The sequence below is a fragment of the Pristiophorus japonicus genome, chromosome 12 (genome assembly GCF_044704955.1).
Source record: "Pristiophorus japonicus isolate sPriJap1 chromosome 12, sPriJap1.hap1, whole genome shotgun sequence".
Taxonomy (NCBI): Eukaryota; Metazoa; Chordata; class Chondrichthyes; family Pristiophoridae; genus Pristiophorus; species Pristiophorus japonicus.
Window position 1 is genome coordinate 206,397,533 of NC_091988.1, and position 20,233 is coordinate 206,417,765.

The 20,233-nt window shown below is 48.9% G+C and overlaps 1 protein-coding gene across 5 annotated transcripts in view; it reads right to left on the reverse strand.

Annotated features, from left to right (window-relative positions):
• mmp24 (matrix metallopeptidase 24) overlaps positions 1 to 20,233 on the reverse strand; it is a 188,564-nt gene that overhangs the window by 68,325 nt on the left and 100,006 nt on the right. For all 5 annotated transcript variants that reach the window (XM_070896501.1, XM_070896500.1, XM_070896504.1 and 2 more), the window contains 3 exons: positions 14,859 to 15,163; positions 4,806 to 4,967; positions 3,252 to 3,466 (listed from right to left, as the gene is read on the reverse strand). In XM_070896501.1, coding sequence (XP_070752602.1) covers positions 3,252 to 3,466; positions 4,806 to 4,967; positions 14,859 to 15,163 — 682 coding nt within the window. The remainder of the gene's footprint in view (positions 1 to 3,251; positions 3,467 to 4,805; positions 4,968 to 14,858; positions 15,164 to 20,233) is intronic.

Consider the following 20,233-nt stretch of genomic DNA (forward strand, 5'->3'; position numbering starts at 1 on the left):
GCTAATGTTGGAACTGGGGACTTTGGATGGAGGATTGCTATTAGGGACCTATGGTCTGTAACGATGGTAAACTTACGACCATACAAGTATTTGTGAAACTTCTTGACCCCAAAAATTAATGCCAAAGTTTCCCTTTCAATTTGCGCATAATTACTCTCACTGGCACTGAGAGTGCGTGAAGCAAAAGCAATTGGTCTCTCCTCCCCACTACGTGATACATGAGAGATTACTGCTCCAACTCCATATGGAGAGGCATCACATGCTAGCTTAATCTCCTTAGATATGTCAGAGTGAACTAACATGGTGCTCTCTACCAATTTGCTTTTACACTCCTTGAAATCTGTATCGCATTCTTTTGACCACTTCCAATGGACCTGTTTTTTCAAAAGTTAATTCAGTGGATGTAATACTGTAGCCAAATTTGGTAGGAACTTCCCATAATAGTTCAAAAGACCCAAGAATGAACGAAGTTCAGTGACATTCCTGGGAGTGGGTGCATTTCTGATTGCATCCAATTTTTCCATGGTTGGATGTAAACCATCTTTGTCTACTCTGTACCCTAAGTACTCCACTGAGTTTTTAAATAACTCACACTTACGAGCAGACACTCGTACTCTGTGCTTCTCTAGCTGTATGAGGACTTCATTCAATATGTTGTTATGAATTTGCCCATTTGATGCTGAAATTAGTATGTCATCCATATATCATACTACCCCTTCAATACCTTGCAAAATCTGGTTCATCACCCCTTGGAATATGGCTGGGGCGGAAGATACTCCAAACGGTAGCCTATTAAATTGATATGGGCCTAGTTGAGTATTTATAGTCAAACATGACTTGGACTCTTCATCGAGGTCAAGCTGTAAGTAGGCATTCGTAAAATCCAGTTTTGAGAAGATCTGACCATCTGTCAGTGTTGTGAACAAATCTTCTACATTCGGGACATTGCCCTCCAGAACCTGGTTTACGGTTACTTTATAATCACCACACAATCTTACCTTACCATCGGACTTAGGTACAACAATGGGTGTAGCCCAATTACATCAATCTGCCTTACAAACAATGTTCTCAGTCTCTAGCCTTTTGAGTTCTTGCTCAACTTTCTCCTTGAGTGCATATGGTATGGAACGTGGCTTGTAGTAAACCGATCTAGTGTCCTTCTGTAGCCTGACACTCACCTTGAAGCCTTGGATCGGACTGCCCATTTCGCAGACCACCTTCAGATACTTCTTGATAACCTCATCCGTTGATGAAAATTTTGCTCCCACACAGAAAATCTTACTCCAATCCAGCTTCTGTGAGCTCAACCAATTTCTTCCTAGTAAGGCAGACTTGTCTCCTTTCACTACTATTAGAGGCAAGTTCTGAAATTGATCTTTATATTTCACTGGTATGGTGATACGATCTACCTCAGGAATTTTCTCTCCCGAGTAGCCTCACAGCTCTATTTTGGATTTCTCCAGTTGGAAATCACGCAATTTGTCGAGGTACAGTGACTCCGGTACTACACTCATGGATGCACCTGTGTCAATTTCCATTGGTATCTTGAATCCCGCAACATCTATGTGGATTTTGATGCTTTCCGAATCGCTGTCCGTTAATCTCGTGCTCCTGATGACGTGTAACTCTGACATCTCCTCGTCCTGTTGTTGTTCTTCCATGCTATGTACTGTCTTGGGATTTCTACTCATAGCTTTGAACGCTGGACTCATAGCTTTGAAAGCTGGTTTACCCTTCAGTCAGCATGCCTTCGCAAGGTGCCCAGTCTTCCAGCAGAAGAAGCATTCTGCCTTCACGTATGGCCAACTTTGAGCAATGTGTTGTCCCAGGCACCTATAGCAGGACTTCAACGCTCTGTTAGAATTTCCATTTTCTGAGACTTTGGGCCCCCACCATCTTTTACTTTGAACCTGCAGGTGATTTACTTCGGTTGACTGACGACCGTAATTATTATTTAATTCTCGGGAATATTGTTCGGCCATGCCCATCGACCTCACTGTCTGACAAGCAATCTCAAAAGTCAAGTCATCCGTCGTCAATAACTTCCTTCTGATCTCATCATTTTTCACCCCACAAACAAAATGATCCCGTAATGCTCGGTTTTGAAAGTTTCCAAAATTACAGTGCATCGATAGCTTTTTAAATGCTACGATATAACCACTGATACTTTAATCAGACTTTTGATTCCGAATCCCAGAACGATAGCTTTCAGCAATTTCTAACGGTTTGGGGTTATAGTGCTGCTCCAGCTTCATTAAAATCTCTTTAAGCGTTGTGTCCTTTGGCTCGTCAGGCACAAGCAGATTTACAAGGGTGTCATACAATGTTGGACCTGCCTCCAATTAGAAGATCGCTTTCTTACGTTCCCAACCCCAAGACAGCCCGGTTCTGGACTGCATTGTCTGGAACTTCGATTATGTTATTTGCAGTGAAATACATTTCTAGCCGATCCACATATGCTTTAAAACATTCCTGGTCATATCTATATTCCCCCCAAATGTCCCATTACATCTGCGGGTGCTGCCATTTTAATCTCTAGCTGTTCACATCATATGCTGTATTTTATCTCGGATTTTTGTAGCTTTTTCCAAAGACAGAAACTTCCAAAGTCTGTCTGGGGCCCGGGGTCACTGTGTCTGGGGTCACTGTGTCTGGGGCCCGGGGTCACTGTGTCCGGGGTCACTGTGTCTGGGGCCCGGGGTCACTGTGTCTGGGGCCCAGGGTCACTGTGTCTGGGGCCCGGGGTCACTGTGTCCGGGGTCACTGTGTCTGGGGCCCGGGGTCACTGTGTCCGGGGTCACTGTGTCTGGAGCCCGGGGTCACTGTGTCCGGGGTCACTGTGTCTGGGGCCCGGGGTCACTGTGTCTGGGGTCCGGGGTCACTGTGTCCGGGGTCACTGTGTCTGGGGCCCGGGGTCACTGTGTCTGGGGTCACTGTGTCCGGGGTCACTGTGTCTGGGGCCCGGGGTCACTGTGTCCGGGGTCACTGTGTCCGGGGTCACTGTGTCTGGGGCCCGGGATCACTGTGTCCGGGGTCACTGTGTCTGGGGTCCGGGGTCACTGTGTCCGGGGTCACTGTGTCCGGTGTCACTGTGTCTGGGGTCCGGGGTCACTGCGGCGCCGGGGCAAACCCTGAGACTCCAGTCCCACGTCACTTCTGCTGACCACGGATTGATGCTCACAGACTGAGCAAAATTCCTAACCTTTATAAACAAAACTCAATCTAACTCATTAATATTCAACACCACTCACCTTGAAAACAAACATTTCCCCTCGGAACAAGGCCACTGTGTTGAAATGTCCATCGCAGATGTTGGGTTTGGAGCCAGGGTACGATGGTCTCTCCCCAGAGGGTGGCCGAGGAGGCCGGGATTGGCGGTCGTGCTTTCTTTCCGATGTGGAATGGATCCTGCGTGCAGAGATGGTCGGCAGGGGCCGAGTAGGCTCCAGGGCCTCAGTGGGGGGGCCTAGAGATCACCGCAAGACACATAATCATTGATGGGCTTCCAAAACAAACAAGACAGGACAACAGTCAGTCTGCACAAACTAGAAGCATACGCAATTCCATTTCCTGGATTCTTAGCACTGCAATCTCCGAAGGAGAACTTCAAATTAGGAAAATTAAGTTAAAGCTGATGTGTTTGATTTCAGTCTCCCTGCAGGCGTTTTCAGACAGGTCTCCAGATGCAGGCTCAGCAGCCACCGCGCACATAACCCCCCCCTCCCGCGCACATAACCCCCCCCCCCCACGCACATAACCTCCCCTCCCGCGCACATAACCCCCCCCCTCCCGCGCACATAACCCCCCCCCCACGCACATAACCTCCCCTCCCGCGCACATAACCCCCCCCTCCTGTGCACATAACCTCCCCTCCCGCGCACATAACCCCCCCCTCCCGCGCACATAACCCCCTCCTCCCGTGCACATAACCCCCCCCTCCCGTGCACATAACCCCCCCTCCCGCGCACATAACCACCCTCCTCCCGCGCACATAACCACCCCCCCCCGCGCACATAACCCCCCTCCCGCGCACATAACCCCCCCCTCCCGCGCACAGAACACCCCCCGACCCCGTGCACAGAAACCCCCCCCTGCCCCCGGGGCACAGACCACCACCCTGCCCCCGCGCACAGACCCCACCTGGGGCACAGAACCCCCCGCACCCCCGGGAACAGACCTCTCTCAGGGCACAGACCCCACCCTGCCCCCGGGCACAGACCTCACCTGGGGCACAGCTCCACTCGTGGCACAGATCCCACCCTGCCCCCGGGCACAGAACCCACTCGGGGCACAGACCCCACCCGGGGCACAGGCCATCTGCCACCACCCCCCCACCCCCCACCCCTCTCCAGACACAGACCTGCCACTGGTCACAGATCCCAGACCCCATCCTCCCCCTCGCCCCCCCCAGGGCACACATCCCCTACCCCCACGGGGCACAGATTCCAGCCCAGGCCCAAGAATGGACTTCCAAGTGGAGGGAAATCCTCTGAGACAGTGGAGTTCTATAATGGATGGGCTGAATGGCCTTCTCAAACTGTATGTCCTGAATTCTGATCTGGGAAGGTGCTGAGCTGAAGACTAGGTTTTTCTCTGCAGGATTGAGAAGATACCAATCTCTATTACCCTGAGCCTCTCTCTGCCATGCAGGAGTCAGTCACCTATCCGGCCACTCAGCTTTGTGGGCAACACATGAAACCCAAAAGCTGCAGGAAGTGGAGAAAGTAGCTTAAACCATCAGCAAAAGCAGGGTTTGGAGATTGTTCACGAGAAATGGAAAGGAGCTGAATACTTAGAATACAAACCATAGATTTTCTGGATGCCTTGCAAATCATCCTGCGGTAGCTTGAAGTTTTCTGTGTCCATATATTGGTAAAAGGGAGCCATGATGGCACTCGGGTCATTGGAGTGCTCCAGTCCCAAAGCATGGCCCAGCTCATGGACAGCCACCAGGAACAGATCATTCCCTGGGAGAAAGAAAAGGAGGATTGAGCCAATACTGAAAATCCACTTACCCAGCACCGATGTACCTCTTCAAGTGGCTGGTTTGCAAGAGTCACTGGGATTCCACAATTCACTGGGATTCCACCTTTCACCGGGAGGGCAGAAACATAGAAAATAGGAGCAGTAGTAGACCATTCGGCCCTTCGAGCCTGCACCGCCATTCAATATGATCATGGCTGATCCTCTATCTCAACACCATTTTCCCGCTTTCTCCCCAAACCCCTTGATGCCTTTTGTGTCTAGAAATCTATCTATCTCCCTCTTAAATGTATTCAGTGACTTGGCCTCCACAGCCTTCTGTGGTAGAGAATTCCACAGGTTCACCACCCTCTGGATGAAGAAATTTCTCCTCATCTCAGACTTAAATTTCCTACCCCATATCTTGAGACTGTGACCCCTTGTTGTAGACTTCCCAGCCAGGGGAAACATCCTCCCCGCATCCAGTCTGTCCAGTCAGAATTTTATACGTTTCAATGAGATCCCCTCTCATTCTTCTAAACTGTAGTGAATACAGGCCTAGTTGACCCAATCTTTCCTCATAAGACAGTCCTGCCATCCCAGGAATCAGTCTGATGAAGTTTTGTTACACTCCCTCTATGGTAAGTATATCCTTTCTTTAGGTAAGGAGACCAAAACTGTACACAATACTCCAGGTGTGGTCTCACCAAGGCCCTGCATAACTGTAGTAAGACATCCTTGCTCCTGTACTCAAATCCTCTTGCAATGAAGGCCAACATACCATTTACCTTCCGACCTGCTTGCTGCACCATGTTTGCTTTCAATGACTGCTGTACAAGGACACCCAGGTCCCTCTGTACATCGACACTTCCCAAGCTATCACCATTTAAATACTTTGTCTTTATGTTTTTCCTACCAAAGTGGTAACTTGACATTTATCCACGTTATACTGCATCTGCCACATGTTTGCCCACTCACTCAAACTATCTAAATCGCCTTGCAGCGTCTTTGCATCCTCCTCACAACTCACAATCCCACCTAGTTTTGTGTCATCAGCAAACTTGGAAATATTACATTTGGTTCCCTCATCCAAATTATTTATATATATTGTGAATAGCTGGGGCCCCAGCACTGATCCCTGTGGTACCCCACTAGTCAATGCCCACCACCCCGAAAAAGACCCGTTTATTCCTACTCTCCGTTTCCTGTCAGTTAACCAATTTTCAATCCATGCCAATACATTACCCCCAATCCTATGTGCTTTAATGTTGCACACTTACTTCTTATGTGGGACTTTATCAAAAGCCTGCAGAAAATCCAAATACACCACATCCACTTGTTCTCCCTTATCTATTCCATCAGTTACATCCTCACAAAACTCCAGTAGGTTTGTCAAACACAATTTTCCTTTCATAAATCCATGTTGACGTTATCTAATCCCGTTGATATTTTCTAAGTGTCCCGTTATCACATCCTTTATAATAAAGTCTAGCATTTTCCCTATTACTGATGTCAGGCTAACCGGTCTGTAGTTCCCCATTTTCTCTTTCCCTCCTTTTTTAAATAGTGGGGTTACATTTAACACCCTCCAATGTGCAGGAACTGTTCCATAATCTATAGAATTTTGGAAGATGACAACCATTGCATCTACTATTTCCATGGCTACCTCTTTTAGTACTCTGGGATGCAGATCATCAGGCCCTGGGGATTTATCGGCTTTCAGTCCGCAGGGCTCACCAGGATTGCATCTTTCACCGGGATGGCAGGGCTCACTAGGATGGCAGAGTTCACTGACCGGGCTGCTGATGTTCAGATCTGACTCTTGCTGCTGGACACTTGTTGTAAGATGGTATCTCGGTTAGTTTTACCTGTCGTTTGCTGCACTCCATCAGGTTATTACACTCAGTTCCCACTTGCAACATACCCCATTCACAGGTGGTTTCTCTACCCAGCAGTGAATTCAAATCATGTCAAAAGTGTATTCAATATTTATTCACGTGGCAAGAAGTCACAATATTATCTTCTTGCCATTCTCAGTCTGATGTTTGCCACACGATGAAGACCCCGATAATCCACACTAAGATGTCAGCTGTGGCTCAGTGGGCAGCACGCTCACCTCTGAGTCAGAAGGTTGTGGTTTCAAGTCCCACTCCAGAGACTTGAGCACAAACTCCAGGCTGACACTCGTAGTGCAGTACTGAGGGAGTGCTGCACTGTCGGAGGGGCAGTACTGAGGGAGTGCTGCACTGTCGGAGGGGCAATACTGAGGGAGTGCCGCACTGTTGGAGGGTCAGTACTGAGGAAGCACTGCACTTTCTGAGGGGCAGTACTGAGAGAGCACTGCACTGTCGGAGGGGCAGTACTGAGGGAGCGCCGCACTGTCGGAGAGGCAGTACTGAGGAAGCGCTGCACTGTCAGAGGGGCAGTACTGAGGGAGTGCTGCACTGTCGGAGGAGCAGTACTGAGGGAGCGCCGCACTGTCAGAGGGGCAGTACTGAGGGAGCGCTGCACTGTTGGAGGGGCAGTACTGAGGGAGTGCTGCACTGTCGGAGGAGCAGTACTGAGGGAGCTCTGCACTGTCGAAGGGGCAGTACAGAGGGAGTGCTGTACTGTCGGAGGGGCAGTACTGAGGGAGCGCTGTACTGTCGGAGGGGCAGTACTGAGAGAGCGCTGCATTGTCGGAGGGGCCGTACTGAGGGAGTGCTGCACTGTCGGAGGGGCAGTACTGAGGGAGTGCTGCACTGTCGGAGGGGCAGTACTGAGGGAGCGCTGCACTGTCGAGGGGCAGTACTGAGGGAGTGCTGCACTGTCGGAGGAGCAGTACTGAGGGAGCACTATACTGTCAGAGTTGCAGTACTGAGGAAGTGCTGCACTGTTGGAGCATCAGTATTGAGGGAACGCTGCACTGTTGGAAGGGTAATACTGAGGGAGCGCTGCTCTGTTGCAGGGGCAGTACTGAGAGAGTGCTGCATTGTCAGAGGGGCAGTACGGAGGGAGTGCTGTACTGTCAGAGAGGCAGTACTCCCCTCAGTACTGTCCCTCTGACAATGCAGCGTTCCCTCAGTACTGCCCCTCCGATAGTGCGACTGTCGGAGCTGCCGTCTTTCAGCTGAGATGTTAAAATAAGGCCCCGCCTGCCCTCTCAGGTGGATGTAAAAGTCCCTTGGCACTACCTGGCCAATATTTATCCCTCATTCAACAGTAAAAACAGATTATCTAATCATTATCACGTTGCTATTTGTGGAATCTTGCTGTGCACAAATTGGCTGCCGCGTTTTCTACATTGTAACAGTGACTACACTGCAAAAGTACTTCATTGGCTGTAAAGTAATTTGGAACATCTTGAGGTTGTGAAATTTGCTATATAAATGCCAGTCTGTCTTTCGCTTACTTTATACAGCACCCCATTGGACAGGCATTGTCTGTGGGCCCGGATCTTTTCATAAGCTGATAGATGGGAACTCAGATTTGTGATCATAACGGAGATAAAGAGAGTGACAGAGAAAGAGAGAGAGTGACAGAGAGAGAGAGAGAGAGAGCGCAAGACAGAGAGGGGAGAGACAGCGACAGATGCAGAGAGAGAGAGAGAGATAGGGACAGATGCAGAGAGAGAGAGAGAGAGAGAGCAAGACAGAGAGGGGAGAGACAGCGACAGATGCAGAGAGAGAGAGATAGGGACAGATGCAGAGAGAGAGAGAGAGAGAGATAGGGACAGATGCAGAGAGAGAGAGAGAGAGAGAGAGAGAGATGGGGACAGAGAGGGGAGAGAAACAGACATAGATAGAGTAGGAAGAGAGACAGTGGTAGAAATTGAGAGAGAGAGAGAGAGAGAGAGAGAGAGAGAGAGAGAAAGAACAGTTGAGGTGAGAGGGAGAGAAGGAAAATGATACTGTGGAAAAAGAGGGAGAGGGCAAGATACCGTGGTTGTGGAGCAGAATTCTGTGCAAATACCAGGATTGGGGAGCCAACCAGCAGGATTACAAAGAAATGGTTAAAACTAGAAGCTCCTTAGTCATCAACTTGTGGACATTGCACTAAGAGTCTGTGTGCAGCATCAGAGGGACAAATGGCCTTTGCTTAGCCCCATAGTCTCCTGTTTTTTCTTTTAATGCCACAAGTAGGAGGAACACAAACATCACAACAGAAATAAACATGACATCAATCTGCTGGCAAACACCTGAGCTCTGCGTGAGATTGCTCTCACTGGGATAGTTCATGAAAACAAGCAAGCATGAAATGAGAAAAGATATTGGAGCCACCTCACTTTCTCCTTCCATGACACATGTACACTCCAGTCGAGCAGTACAGCTTGGTTAAGTCGGCGCGGGTCGAATGCAGAATTAGCTGGGACTCGCGGAACACCAAAAAACTAAGGGTGGAGCTGAGGTGTGTGCAGTCTCACAGGTCTAACCTGGAGGCAGAGCGGCTCCTGCAATCAAATTGGAGGGGGCCCACCAAAGCACGTTGGCCGGCCTCGAAATGACAGAGAGGAGGAGCCACAACCCTCCCAAAACCCCACTGGCTCTGCCATTGCTCTATCCTAATATGAACCCCAACCCACCTCCCACAGCCCATGTACACTCTCCCTATCATGGATTATACCCACCCATTGAATCTCCTCCCATAGCCCAAAGCTCTCTCCCCTATCATCGACTATACCCACCCATTTAATCTCCTGAGGAGCTTTTGCAAAGTTTCTCCCATATAGCTCCCAAATATAAATGGTATAAGACACCAGAATGTCCATTTCATTTCACATTCCACTCCAGTAGTCTTTGTTTGTATGATACCTTCATGGTTCCAGCAATTCAGGAAGCCTCATAGGGAAACCTTCTCCACTGCCCCAGGATGTTTAGAGGTAACAGGAGCCCATGGCTCATTCACCTTCAACCTCCAAAAAGCTCTGAATTCAGAGGCCCGATACACAACCTGCCTCTAGTTTCTGCTGGCACTAAGGCCCACAATGGGAAATTAAGCATTCGTGGACTGGACAAGAGTAGAACACTTTGAGTCAACCCCCTCCAGTACCAGAGTAGAGGGGGACTTGGAAATTCCTCCCTATGATCTGACCAATGACCTATCTGGGTTCTTGATAGCTTGTTTGGACAGTCATATCCTTTGAGACTATGGTAATGGCTCCACACTGACTGGCTACTTTCAGTGAATAGTTAATAACTAAAGCAGATCCTTTTTTCACTTTTGCCTCATGTACACAATCCGCGTTTCATATTCCAGTTTATGAATTCAGTCCACGTGACCAGAATCACATTTCGATAACATTCTTCATTAAATAAATCATTTGATAGTGGGGAGGATAAGATCGGTACCAAGCAGGAGGAAAGAAAATGAAATGAATTAAAGTCTGAAAGCAATCAGAGAGGAAGGTTTCTTAGGGGGCTTTTCAAAGTAGGCATTTAGAGAGAGCAATGCGAGGGCTGGAGTGTAACAACAGATGGTGAGATGAAGGGAATGGGGACAAGGAGTAGATGGTAGTTATCAGGACCAACTGCTGGAGGACAGGAAAGGCCATGGAGAGATTTGAAGGTGAGGAAAAGAATTATAAAGTCAGTGAGGCACAGACAACTAGTGGAGAGTGCCAAGGATAGGAATGTGGACTCCTCCCGAAGTCACAGTGCGGATTTCGGCACCTACGGGGCACAACGGACATAGATAATAGGTGCAGAAGTAGGCCATTCTGCCCTTCGATTTTTGCAGCGCGACAGCTACAGGAAAAATGCAGGGAACAGCGCCAGCCCTTATACATGGCCTTCTTCGACCTTACAAAGGCCTTTGACACTGTCAACCGCGAGGGTCTATGGAGCGTCCTCCTCCGTTTCGGATGCCCCCAAAAGTTCGTCATCATCCTCCGCCTGCTTCACGACGACATGCAGGCCGTGTTCCTTATCAATGGATCCATCACAGACCCAATCCACATCCGGACCGGAGTCAAACAGGGCTGCGTCATCGCCCCAACCCTCTTCTCAATCCTTCTTGCCACCATGCTCCATCTCACAGTCAACAAGCTCCCCGCTGGAGTGGAACTAAACCACAGAACCAGTGGGAACCTGTTCAACCTGTGTTGTCTCCAGGCCAGGTCCAAGACTACCCCAACCTCTGTCGTTGAGCCACAGTTCATAGATGACGCCTGTGTCTGTGCATATACAGAGGCTGAACTCCAGGACATAGTCGACGTATTTACTGAGGCATACGAAAGCAAGGGCCTTGCGCTAAACATCCGTAAGACAAAGGTCCTCCACCAGGAAGTGCATCCGAGAGGGCGCTGAGCACCTCGAGTTTCAACGCCGAGATCATGCAGAAATCAAGCGCAGGCAGTGGAAAGAGCGTGCGGCAAACCAGTCCCACCCCGCATTCCCTCAACAACTATCTGTCCCACCTGTGACAGAGTCTGTGGCTTTCGTATTGGACTGTTCAGCCACCAAAGAACTCACTCAGGAATGGAAGTCTTCCTCGATTCCAAGGGACTGCCTAGGATGATGATGAAACACTACAGGGGTGATGTCAGGAAGCACTTTTTCACACAAAAGGTAGTGGAAATCTGGAACTCTCTCCCCAAAAAGCTGTTGAGGCTGGAGGTCAATTGAAAATTTCAAAACTGAGATTGATAGGTTTTTGTTAGGCAAGGGATTAAGGGATATAGAACCGGGGCGGGTAGATGAAGTTGAGGTACAGATCAGCCACGATCTAACTGAATGGCAGAATAGGCTCGAGGGGCTGACTGGCCTCCTCCTTTTCTGATCACACCAGCCGTGGCATTCTGAGTGAGTTCTAGTTTCTGGATGCCGGCCAGGACAGCATTTCATAAATCCAACTTTGAGATAATAATGGCCTGGATAAGGGTCTTGGTGACTGTGCTGGACTGGTAGAAAAGGTAGAGGAAAGTGACTCCGACAGGGAGATATATGCGGGGACGGAAAGTCGTCTCATGATGAAGCTGTACACTAAGGTTCTGTTGATGTTGCTGATGGGAACATTGATGAAGTGAAGAATGTGGGTGCTGGCAGGTGTTGAAGAGAATGGTTTAGATTGAGTCGACATTAAGCTGGAGGGAATTTCAGCTCATGTAATTGGGAGTAGTTGGGAAGGTGTAGGTTCAGCTTTGGGATCAATGGAGGAGGTAAAGTGGGCATTTGGCGGATTCCGACTCCATTCACTTGGACAATGTCACTAAGTGGAAGTGTATAAATGATAGAGCCCTGACTACATAAGGTGATCGAGCTAGTACAGTTCAACAACAGTTTAAAAACATTTGTTTATGGAATGTGGGCGTCTCTGCCAATGCCGGCATTTATTGCCCATTCCTAATTGCCCTTGAGAAGGTGGTGGTGTGCCGCCTTTTTGACAACTGAATGGCTTGTCCTAAAGGACATTAGATGTAGGGTTGGATTTTCCAATTCTGAGGCAGCGGTGAGTAACTTCGCCTGCAGCCAGTGTGGATGAGGAACTGCTGGTCTCAGTTTGGGTAATGTGTCGGCCATATTCCAATACCTGCTGACAGTGGGTGAGGTACCATAGAGAGGCCGAGGGCAATGTGTCAGAGAGGTCAAACAGGATGAGGAAAAGAGACTGTGAGCTCAGTCACAAGGAGCTCAGTAAACTAGAGGAGAAAGACAGAGGATGGATTCACCAATCAACAATGAGAATGGCTGTGAAGGATGGGTTTAAGGAAGGAGGCTGCTAGGCAAAGGGAAAAATGGAGGAATGCATCCAAAAGTCTAATATATGGCTCACACAGTACCGAGATTCCATGGAGTAGCAGGCTACTAAGGTTCAATAGCAGTCCTTGAACTCTTGGCTGGGCTTTGATTCTCGGGTTCGATCGAGCAGTTCATCACCAGGACTCTGCCTATTCTCCAATAACTCCAATTAACATCCTTTTATTTGTGTTTGCCCTTTTTGTGTTGTTGAATATTTGTTTAGAAGCAGTTAGTGATGACAGCATCAAGGTAAAGTGATTGGGAGCAGAGTCAGGCAGTGTGTGGGCACTGATCGTGAGGTACAGTCAGTACCCGGGTCTCTCAGCGCTTGGCTCCTTCCCGTCTGATACTTGTTTATCACTTACACTGTTAGCTTCAGCTGCTCCTTCGATTATGTCATTGTCACTCGCAGCTTAAACAAAAATATTCCACAAAAACATCAACTGAATGGCAGAAATAAATAAGGATTTAAATTTGACTCGAATTCATTGTGGCTGTTTGAGATTGTTTTATAAAAGAAATAATGCTGGGTAGACACCCTTGTTAAAAAAAGGACCTTGCCTAAACACCGATTGCTGTGATCAGCTTAATCTACACGGAAATGGGGACTGGCTGCAGAGTGACCAAGTGTTTTCCTGCGTGCTCACAGAACGGCAAACGGAATCACTGCACCAACTGCTGACAGCCACTAAATGTAAACATCGAATAGGTGCTTCAGGGTCCCTGCTTATTCAAGGAACATCATTAGGAAAACATGGTTAGCAAACCTGCACTGTCCAGCTAGGCTTATATGAGGTTTTAACTAATGTGAAAGATTGAACCGGCTGGGGTTCTTTTCTCTAGAAAGAGAAAGCTGATAAGAGGTCTTTAAAATTATGAAGGGTTTGACAGGACAGACATAGAGATGTTCCCACGTGTGTGGGTGACAGGACAAGGGGTCATAAATATCAGATAGTCACTAATAAATCCAATAAGGAATTTAGGAGAAACTTCTTTACCCAGAGAGGGGTGAGAATGTTGAACTCGTTCCCACAGGGAGGGGTTGAGGCGAATAGTATCGATGCATTTAAGGGGAAGCTGGATAAACACATGAGGGAGAAAGGAATAGAGGGATATGGTGATGGGGTGAGATGGAGAGTAGGAGGAGGCTTGTGTCGTGCATAAACACTGGCATAGACCAGCTGGGCCGAATGACCTGCTTCTATGCTGAACACTCAATGTAACTTGATTTCTTGTGCTGTCTGGAAATGTTTTAAATATAAATTGGAGACAAAGATTCAAGCTTGATTTGGGTTTGCACATTATGCAATTTGAGCGGGATGGTTAAGGATCTGGGGAAAGCAAACGTTTCCCTCAATTTCTGACAGAAGGGAGGCAGGCACTCCAGCTGTGGTGAGGTCAGAGATTGGTACAACAATCATGCAGCCAATGTACAGTGTGACCTAATCCATCTCCCAAAGAACTGTCACAACATAGCCAGTACGACCTGCCTCCGATCCCTCCCTCTCCGCCCTGATTACTACACCCAAACACCGGCCTTTGTCTCGGAGAGACCGTCCCAGCAGGAAAGCAGAATTTTATCTTTGGTGAGACTGGCATTACCCACTCCCACTATAGCAGTGAGGAAGCTCCGCTACTCACACACCACCCACTTGGCAGCAGAGCACAGCCACCAACAGTTTACGGTAAAACTCCTGTTCAAATCGGTCAGGAAAGCTGAAGTCTGTTTTTCAATAAAAATCCAACTGGTGCCCCCTCACTTTTGCTTTACATGATGTTGTTAACAATTATTGAAAGAAAGATTTCAATTAATCATCATTAATCAGAACCCCTTCCCTCCCGGCACCCTCCAGGTCGAGTCCAGACTTTAGCAAATGGCGGAGCGAGAGGTTTGAGCAACTCCCTCGGCTCACTCCTGCCTGACTCCATCACTGTGAGAATGGAGGATTTGGCCCTTCCGTCGTTTGCCCAAGAAAGAAAATTGTAAAAAAAATCCCGTCATGACGACAAAGCCTGAGGAAGTCTTCACTCCAGATCACACGGCACTTATCTGGACAGCCCTTTACGGCCTTTGGTGAAGATCTTGAAGTCTTCACTTCTTGGGTCTTGCTGTGACCCGTGGACCATTTTATTTCGATCACTTGACGTAACAACACGAGTTAAACGGAAATGTGCTCTAACCATCGTGATTGGAGTTTCCCAGCGTCCAGGGCTCATCCGAGTCGAAATGAGTATCTCCGCCAATTCCTGGCCCAGGGAAGTATGCGTGCGCCAAGAAGCCCCCTTCCCCATCGAAAGGGGAGCTGTCACCATGGAAACCCGAGGCAAAGAAAATCATAATGTCTGCTTCCTTCCTGTCACTCTTAATCTCGTGATAAGGAATCTCCTCAAAAGTCAATGGAGTGACTTTCTGCCAGACATCAAAAGCTCTGCGGATGGCCCGACGAGTCTCGTACTCTCCCACCTTCGGGGTGTAGTTGTGAATGCTGTTGGAGAAAAGAATAAATGATTCGTTGTAAGCAAATACTGCAGCCTAAAAAACACAACTTGTCCCCACCGTAACCCAGTCAGAACCAGATCAGCTGCACTGGACAGACCTCGAGACAAAACTGAGACAAAAACAGAGCTTGAAGATTCGAGCCTACAAATGAAAACCGTATAATCGAAAGTCGAGCCGTTAATGAACTTCTCAGCAGTCCCCCGACCAGTGAGCACCTGGTTACAGGTTCCCCTGACCAGCGAACATCTGGTTACAGGTTCCCCCGACCAGCGATCGCCTGGTTACAGGTTCTCCCGACCAGTGAGCACCTGGTTACAGGTTCTCCCGACCAGTGAGCACCTGGTTACAGGTTCCCCTGACCAGCGAACATCTGGTTACGGATTCCCCCGACCAGCAATCGCCTGGTTACAGGTTCTCCTGACCAGTGAGCACCTGGTTACAGGTTCCCCTGACCAGCGAATACCTGGTTACGGATTCCCCCAACCAGCGATCGGCTGGTTACAGGTTCTCCCGACCAGTGAGCACCTGGTTACAGGTTCCCCTGACCAGCGAATACCTGGTTACGGATTCCCCCAACCAGCGATCGGCTGGTTACAGGTTCTCCCGACCAGTGAGCACCTGGTTACAGGTTCCCCTGACCAGCGAACACCTGGTTACGGATTCCCCCGACCAGCGAGCACCTGGTTATCATAAACAGGTTAATCCCTCAGTAAAAATAGCAGGCACAGCAAAATCAACCAACAATTGGCCAACAAACATGGGCAGCTGTAACCTCCAGGCATATGGTGTGGATAGATGAGAGTTTTTCACAAATTGTTACACTTTCTTGAAAATGAACTGTTGTAAGACGGAAACAATGCCTCACTCATCCATTTATATAGACTAAGCAAAACAATAACTGTTAAAACATTAGATTACTGCACTGCACCCAGCACTCAACTCTAGAACACGCTGGCTCGCAATGAACAATTGTCCTGCCTCAGAATGAAATGGTGTTCAGTGAAATCCAATGAGTGTCATTGTGTGTTTGTTAATGACAGCGCGGGGTGGGGTGTGAGTGTATGTGCTAATGATAGTGTGGGAGGGACGTGTGAGTGTATGTGCTAATGATAGTGTGGAGGGGGGGGAGGGGTGAGGGCTGGGCGTGCGAGGAGGAAGTGAGCGAGGGGATAACTATTCATGTACACTATGTCAACCGCATTACCCTCATTAACCCTCTCTGTTACCTCAGAAAAAAACTCGATCATGTTGGTTTAACACAATTTGCCTTTTAACAAATCCGTGCTGGCTTTCCTTAATCAATCCACCTCTATCCAAGTGACTGTTAATTTTGTCCCTGATTACTATTTCTAAAAGCTTCCCCACTACCGAGGTTAAACTGACTAGCCTGTAATTGCTGGGTTTATATTTACGCCCCTTTTTGAACAATGGTGTAACATTTACAATTCTCCAGTCCTCTGACACTACCCCGTATCTATGGAGGATTGGAATATTATCGCAAGTACCTCCACAATTTCCGCCCTCAATTCCCTCAGCATCCTAGGATGCATCCCATCCGCTCCTGTTGATTTATCTACTTTAAGTATAGCCAGCCTTTCTAATATCTCTTCTTTATCAATTTTTATCCTATCAAGTGTCTCCACTATCTCCTCCTTCACTCTGTCTATGGCAGCATCCTCTTCCTTGGTGAAGACAGATACAAAGTTTTCATTTAGCACCTCAGTCCTGCCCTCTGCCTCCATGCACAGGTCTCCTTTTTGATCCCTAATCGGCCCCACACCCCCTCTTACTACCCTTTTACTATTTATATGCTCTCAAAATCGAGGAAGACTTGCTTCCACTCTAAAAGTGAGTTCTCAGATGACTGAACAGTCCAGTATGAGAATTACAGTCTCTGTCACAGGTGGGACAGATAGTGGTTGAAGGAAAGGGTGGGTGGGGAGTCTTATTTGCCGCACGCTCCTTCCGCAGCCTGTGCTTGCTTTATACATGCTCTCGGCGACGAGACTTGAGGTGCTCACCGCCCTTCCTCCACTTAGGGCGGTCTTTGGCCAGGGACTCCCAGGTGTCAGTGGGGATGTTGCATTTTATCAAGGAGGCTATGAAGGTGTCCTTGAAACATTTCCTCTGCCCACCTGAGGCTCGCTTGCCATCTAGAAGTTCTGAGTAGAGCGCTTGCTTTGAGTCAGGCATGCGAACAATGCGGCCCGCTCAACGGAGCTGATCAAGTGTGGTCAGTGCTTCGATGCTGGGGATGTTGGCCTGGTCGAGGACGCTAACGTTGGTGCGTCTGTCCTCCTAGGGGATTTGCAGGATCTTGCGGAGACATCGTTGGTGGTATTTCTCCAGCGATTTGAGGTGTCTACTGTATATGGTCCACGTCTCTGAGCCATACAGGAGGGCGGGTATCACTACAGCCCTGTAGACCATGAGCTTGGTGCCAGATTTGAGGGCCTTGTCTTTGAACACTCTCTTTCTCAGGTGGCCAAAGACTGCTCTGTCGCACTGGAGGTGGTGTTGAACCTTGTTGTCGATGGCTGCCCTTGCTGATAATAGGCTCCCGAGGTATGAAAAGTGGTCCACGTTATCCAGGGCCGCGCCGTGGATCTTGATGACTGAGGGGCAGTGCTGTGTGGCGAGGCCAGGTTGGTGGAGGACCTTTGTCTTACGGATGTTTAGTGTAAGGCCCATGCTTTCGTGCGCCTCAGTGAAGATGTTGACTATTACTTGCCGTTCAGTCTCTGAATATGCGCAGACGCAAGTGTCGTCTGTGTACTGTAGCTCGACGACGGCGGATGGGACGGTCTTGGATCTGGCCTGGAGATGACAAAGATTGAACAGGTTCCCACTGATTCTATAGTTTAGTTCCACTCCAGCGGGGAGCTTATTGACTGTGAGATGGAGCATTGCAGCGAGGAAGATGGAGAAGAGGATTGGCGCGATGATGCAGCCCTGCTTGACTCCGGTCTGGACATGGATTGGGTCTGTGGTGGACCCGTTGGTCAGGATCACGGCCTGCATGTCGTCGTGGAGCAGGCAGAGGATGGTGACAAACTTTTGGGGGCAGCCGAAATGGAAGAGGACGCTCCGTGGTTAACAGTGTCAAAAGCCTTTGTAAGGTCAAAGGCGGCCATGTACAAGGGTTGGTGCTATTCCCTGCATTTTTCTCGCAGTTGTCACGCCATAAAGATCATGTCCATTGTGCCCCTTAGTGGACGGAATCCGCACTGCGGGAGGAGCTCCTCAGCCACAGGGAAAAGATGGTTGGGGAGGATTCTAGCGATGACTTTCCCAGTGGCTGATAGCAGGGAGATTCTTCTGCAGTTGCCGCAGTCAGACTTGTCCCCTTTTTTAAAGATGGTCACGATTACTGCTTTTCTGAGATCTCCCGGCATGCTCTCCTCCTTCCAGATGAGAGAGATGAGATCATGCATTCGTGCCAATAGTGCCTCTCTGCCATACTTTAGTGCCTCAGCGGGGATTCCATCGCTCCCGTTGCCTTGTTGTTCTTGAGCTGATGGATGGCCTTTTCTACCTCGTGCAGGGCTGGGGTTCTGCTGAGATGGTGGCGGGTAGCATGCTGCGGGATGGAGTCGAGGACACTCGAGTCAAAGACAGAGTCTCGGTTAAGGAGATCTTCGAAGTGCTCCTTCCAGCGGGTCCTGACTGCCTTGATGAGTGTCTCCCTGTTCTTGGCCAGCAGTGGGGTGGGGCCTTGGGTGCTTGGGCTGCAGGTGGACTTGACTGCGGTGAAGAATCCTCGCACATCATGGCTGTCGGCCAGCTGCTGAATCTCCTGTGCTTTCTCCACCTACCATCTATTCTTTAGGTCGCGGATTTTTTGTTGGACCTCGGCCTTCAGCCGTCTGTAAAGCTGCTTTGCTGTTCATGAGTTGGGTTGTTGTTTTAGGTTCAGAAATGCCCTGCGCTTGCGGTTTATTGGCTCTTGGATCTCCTGGTCATTCTCATCAAACCAGTCCTGATGTTTCCTGGTTTAGTGACCGAGCGTCTCTTCGCAGGCACTGGTTATGGTGGCCTGGAGGGCAGACCAAGCGCTGTGGGAATTCTGCGTCTCGGGGTCATCGAGGGTCACCAGGTTAGCAGTAAGGCGCTGGCTGTATAGGGCATTCTTAGCTGGGTCTTTGAGTGCACTGGCGTTGATTTTTTTGCGGCCTTTTTGATCCCTCATCAACCCCATGCCCCCTCTTCTACCCTTTTACTATTTATATGCCTATAGAAAGCTTTTGGATTACCTTTTATGTTGGCTGCCATTCTACTCGTATACCTTCTGTTTGCCCCTCTTATTTTCTTTTTCACTTTTCCTCTGGCCTTTCTATATATAGCCTGATTCTCAGATGTATTTGCAATCTGATATTGGTCATACGTGCTCTTTTTCTGCTCATAATATTCACTGTCTGTTTCGCCATCCAGGGAGCTCTGGCTTTAGTTGCCCTGCCTTTCCCCCTCGTGGGAATGTACCTCGACTGTACCCAAACTATTTCCTCTTTAAAGGCAACCCATTGTTCCACTACAGTTTTGCCTGCCGATCTTTGATTCCACTTTACCTGGGCCCGATCAGTTCTCATCCCACTGAAATTGGCCTCCCCCAGTTAAACATTTTTACTCTAGATTGCTCCCTATCTTTTTCCTTAGCTAATCTAAATCTTATGATACTATGATCACTGTTCCCTAAATGTTCACGTACTGACACTTGCTCCACTTGACCCACCTCATTCCCCAGAACCAGATCCAGCAAAGCCTCTTCCTTATCTGAGGCTGAGGCTGAACCAGACCGTTCGCAACTTTGGTGTCCTATTTGACCTTGAGCTGAGCTTCCAACCACATATCTGCTCCATCACTGAGACCATCTATTTCCACCTCTGTAACATCACCCGACTGCACCCCTGCCTCAGCTCGTCTGCTGCTGAAGCCCTCATCCATGCCTTTGTTACCTCTAGACTTGACTATTCCAATGCTATCCTGGCCGGCCTCCCATCTTCCACCCTACATAAACTTAATCTCATCAAAAGCTTTGCTGCCTGTATCCTAACTCACA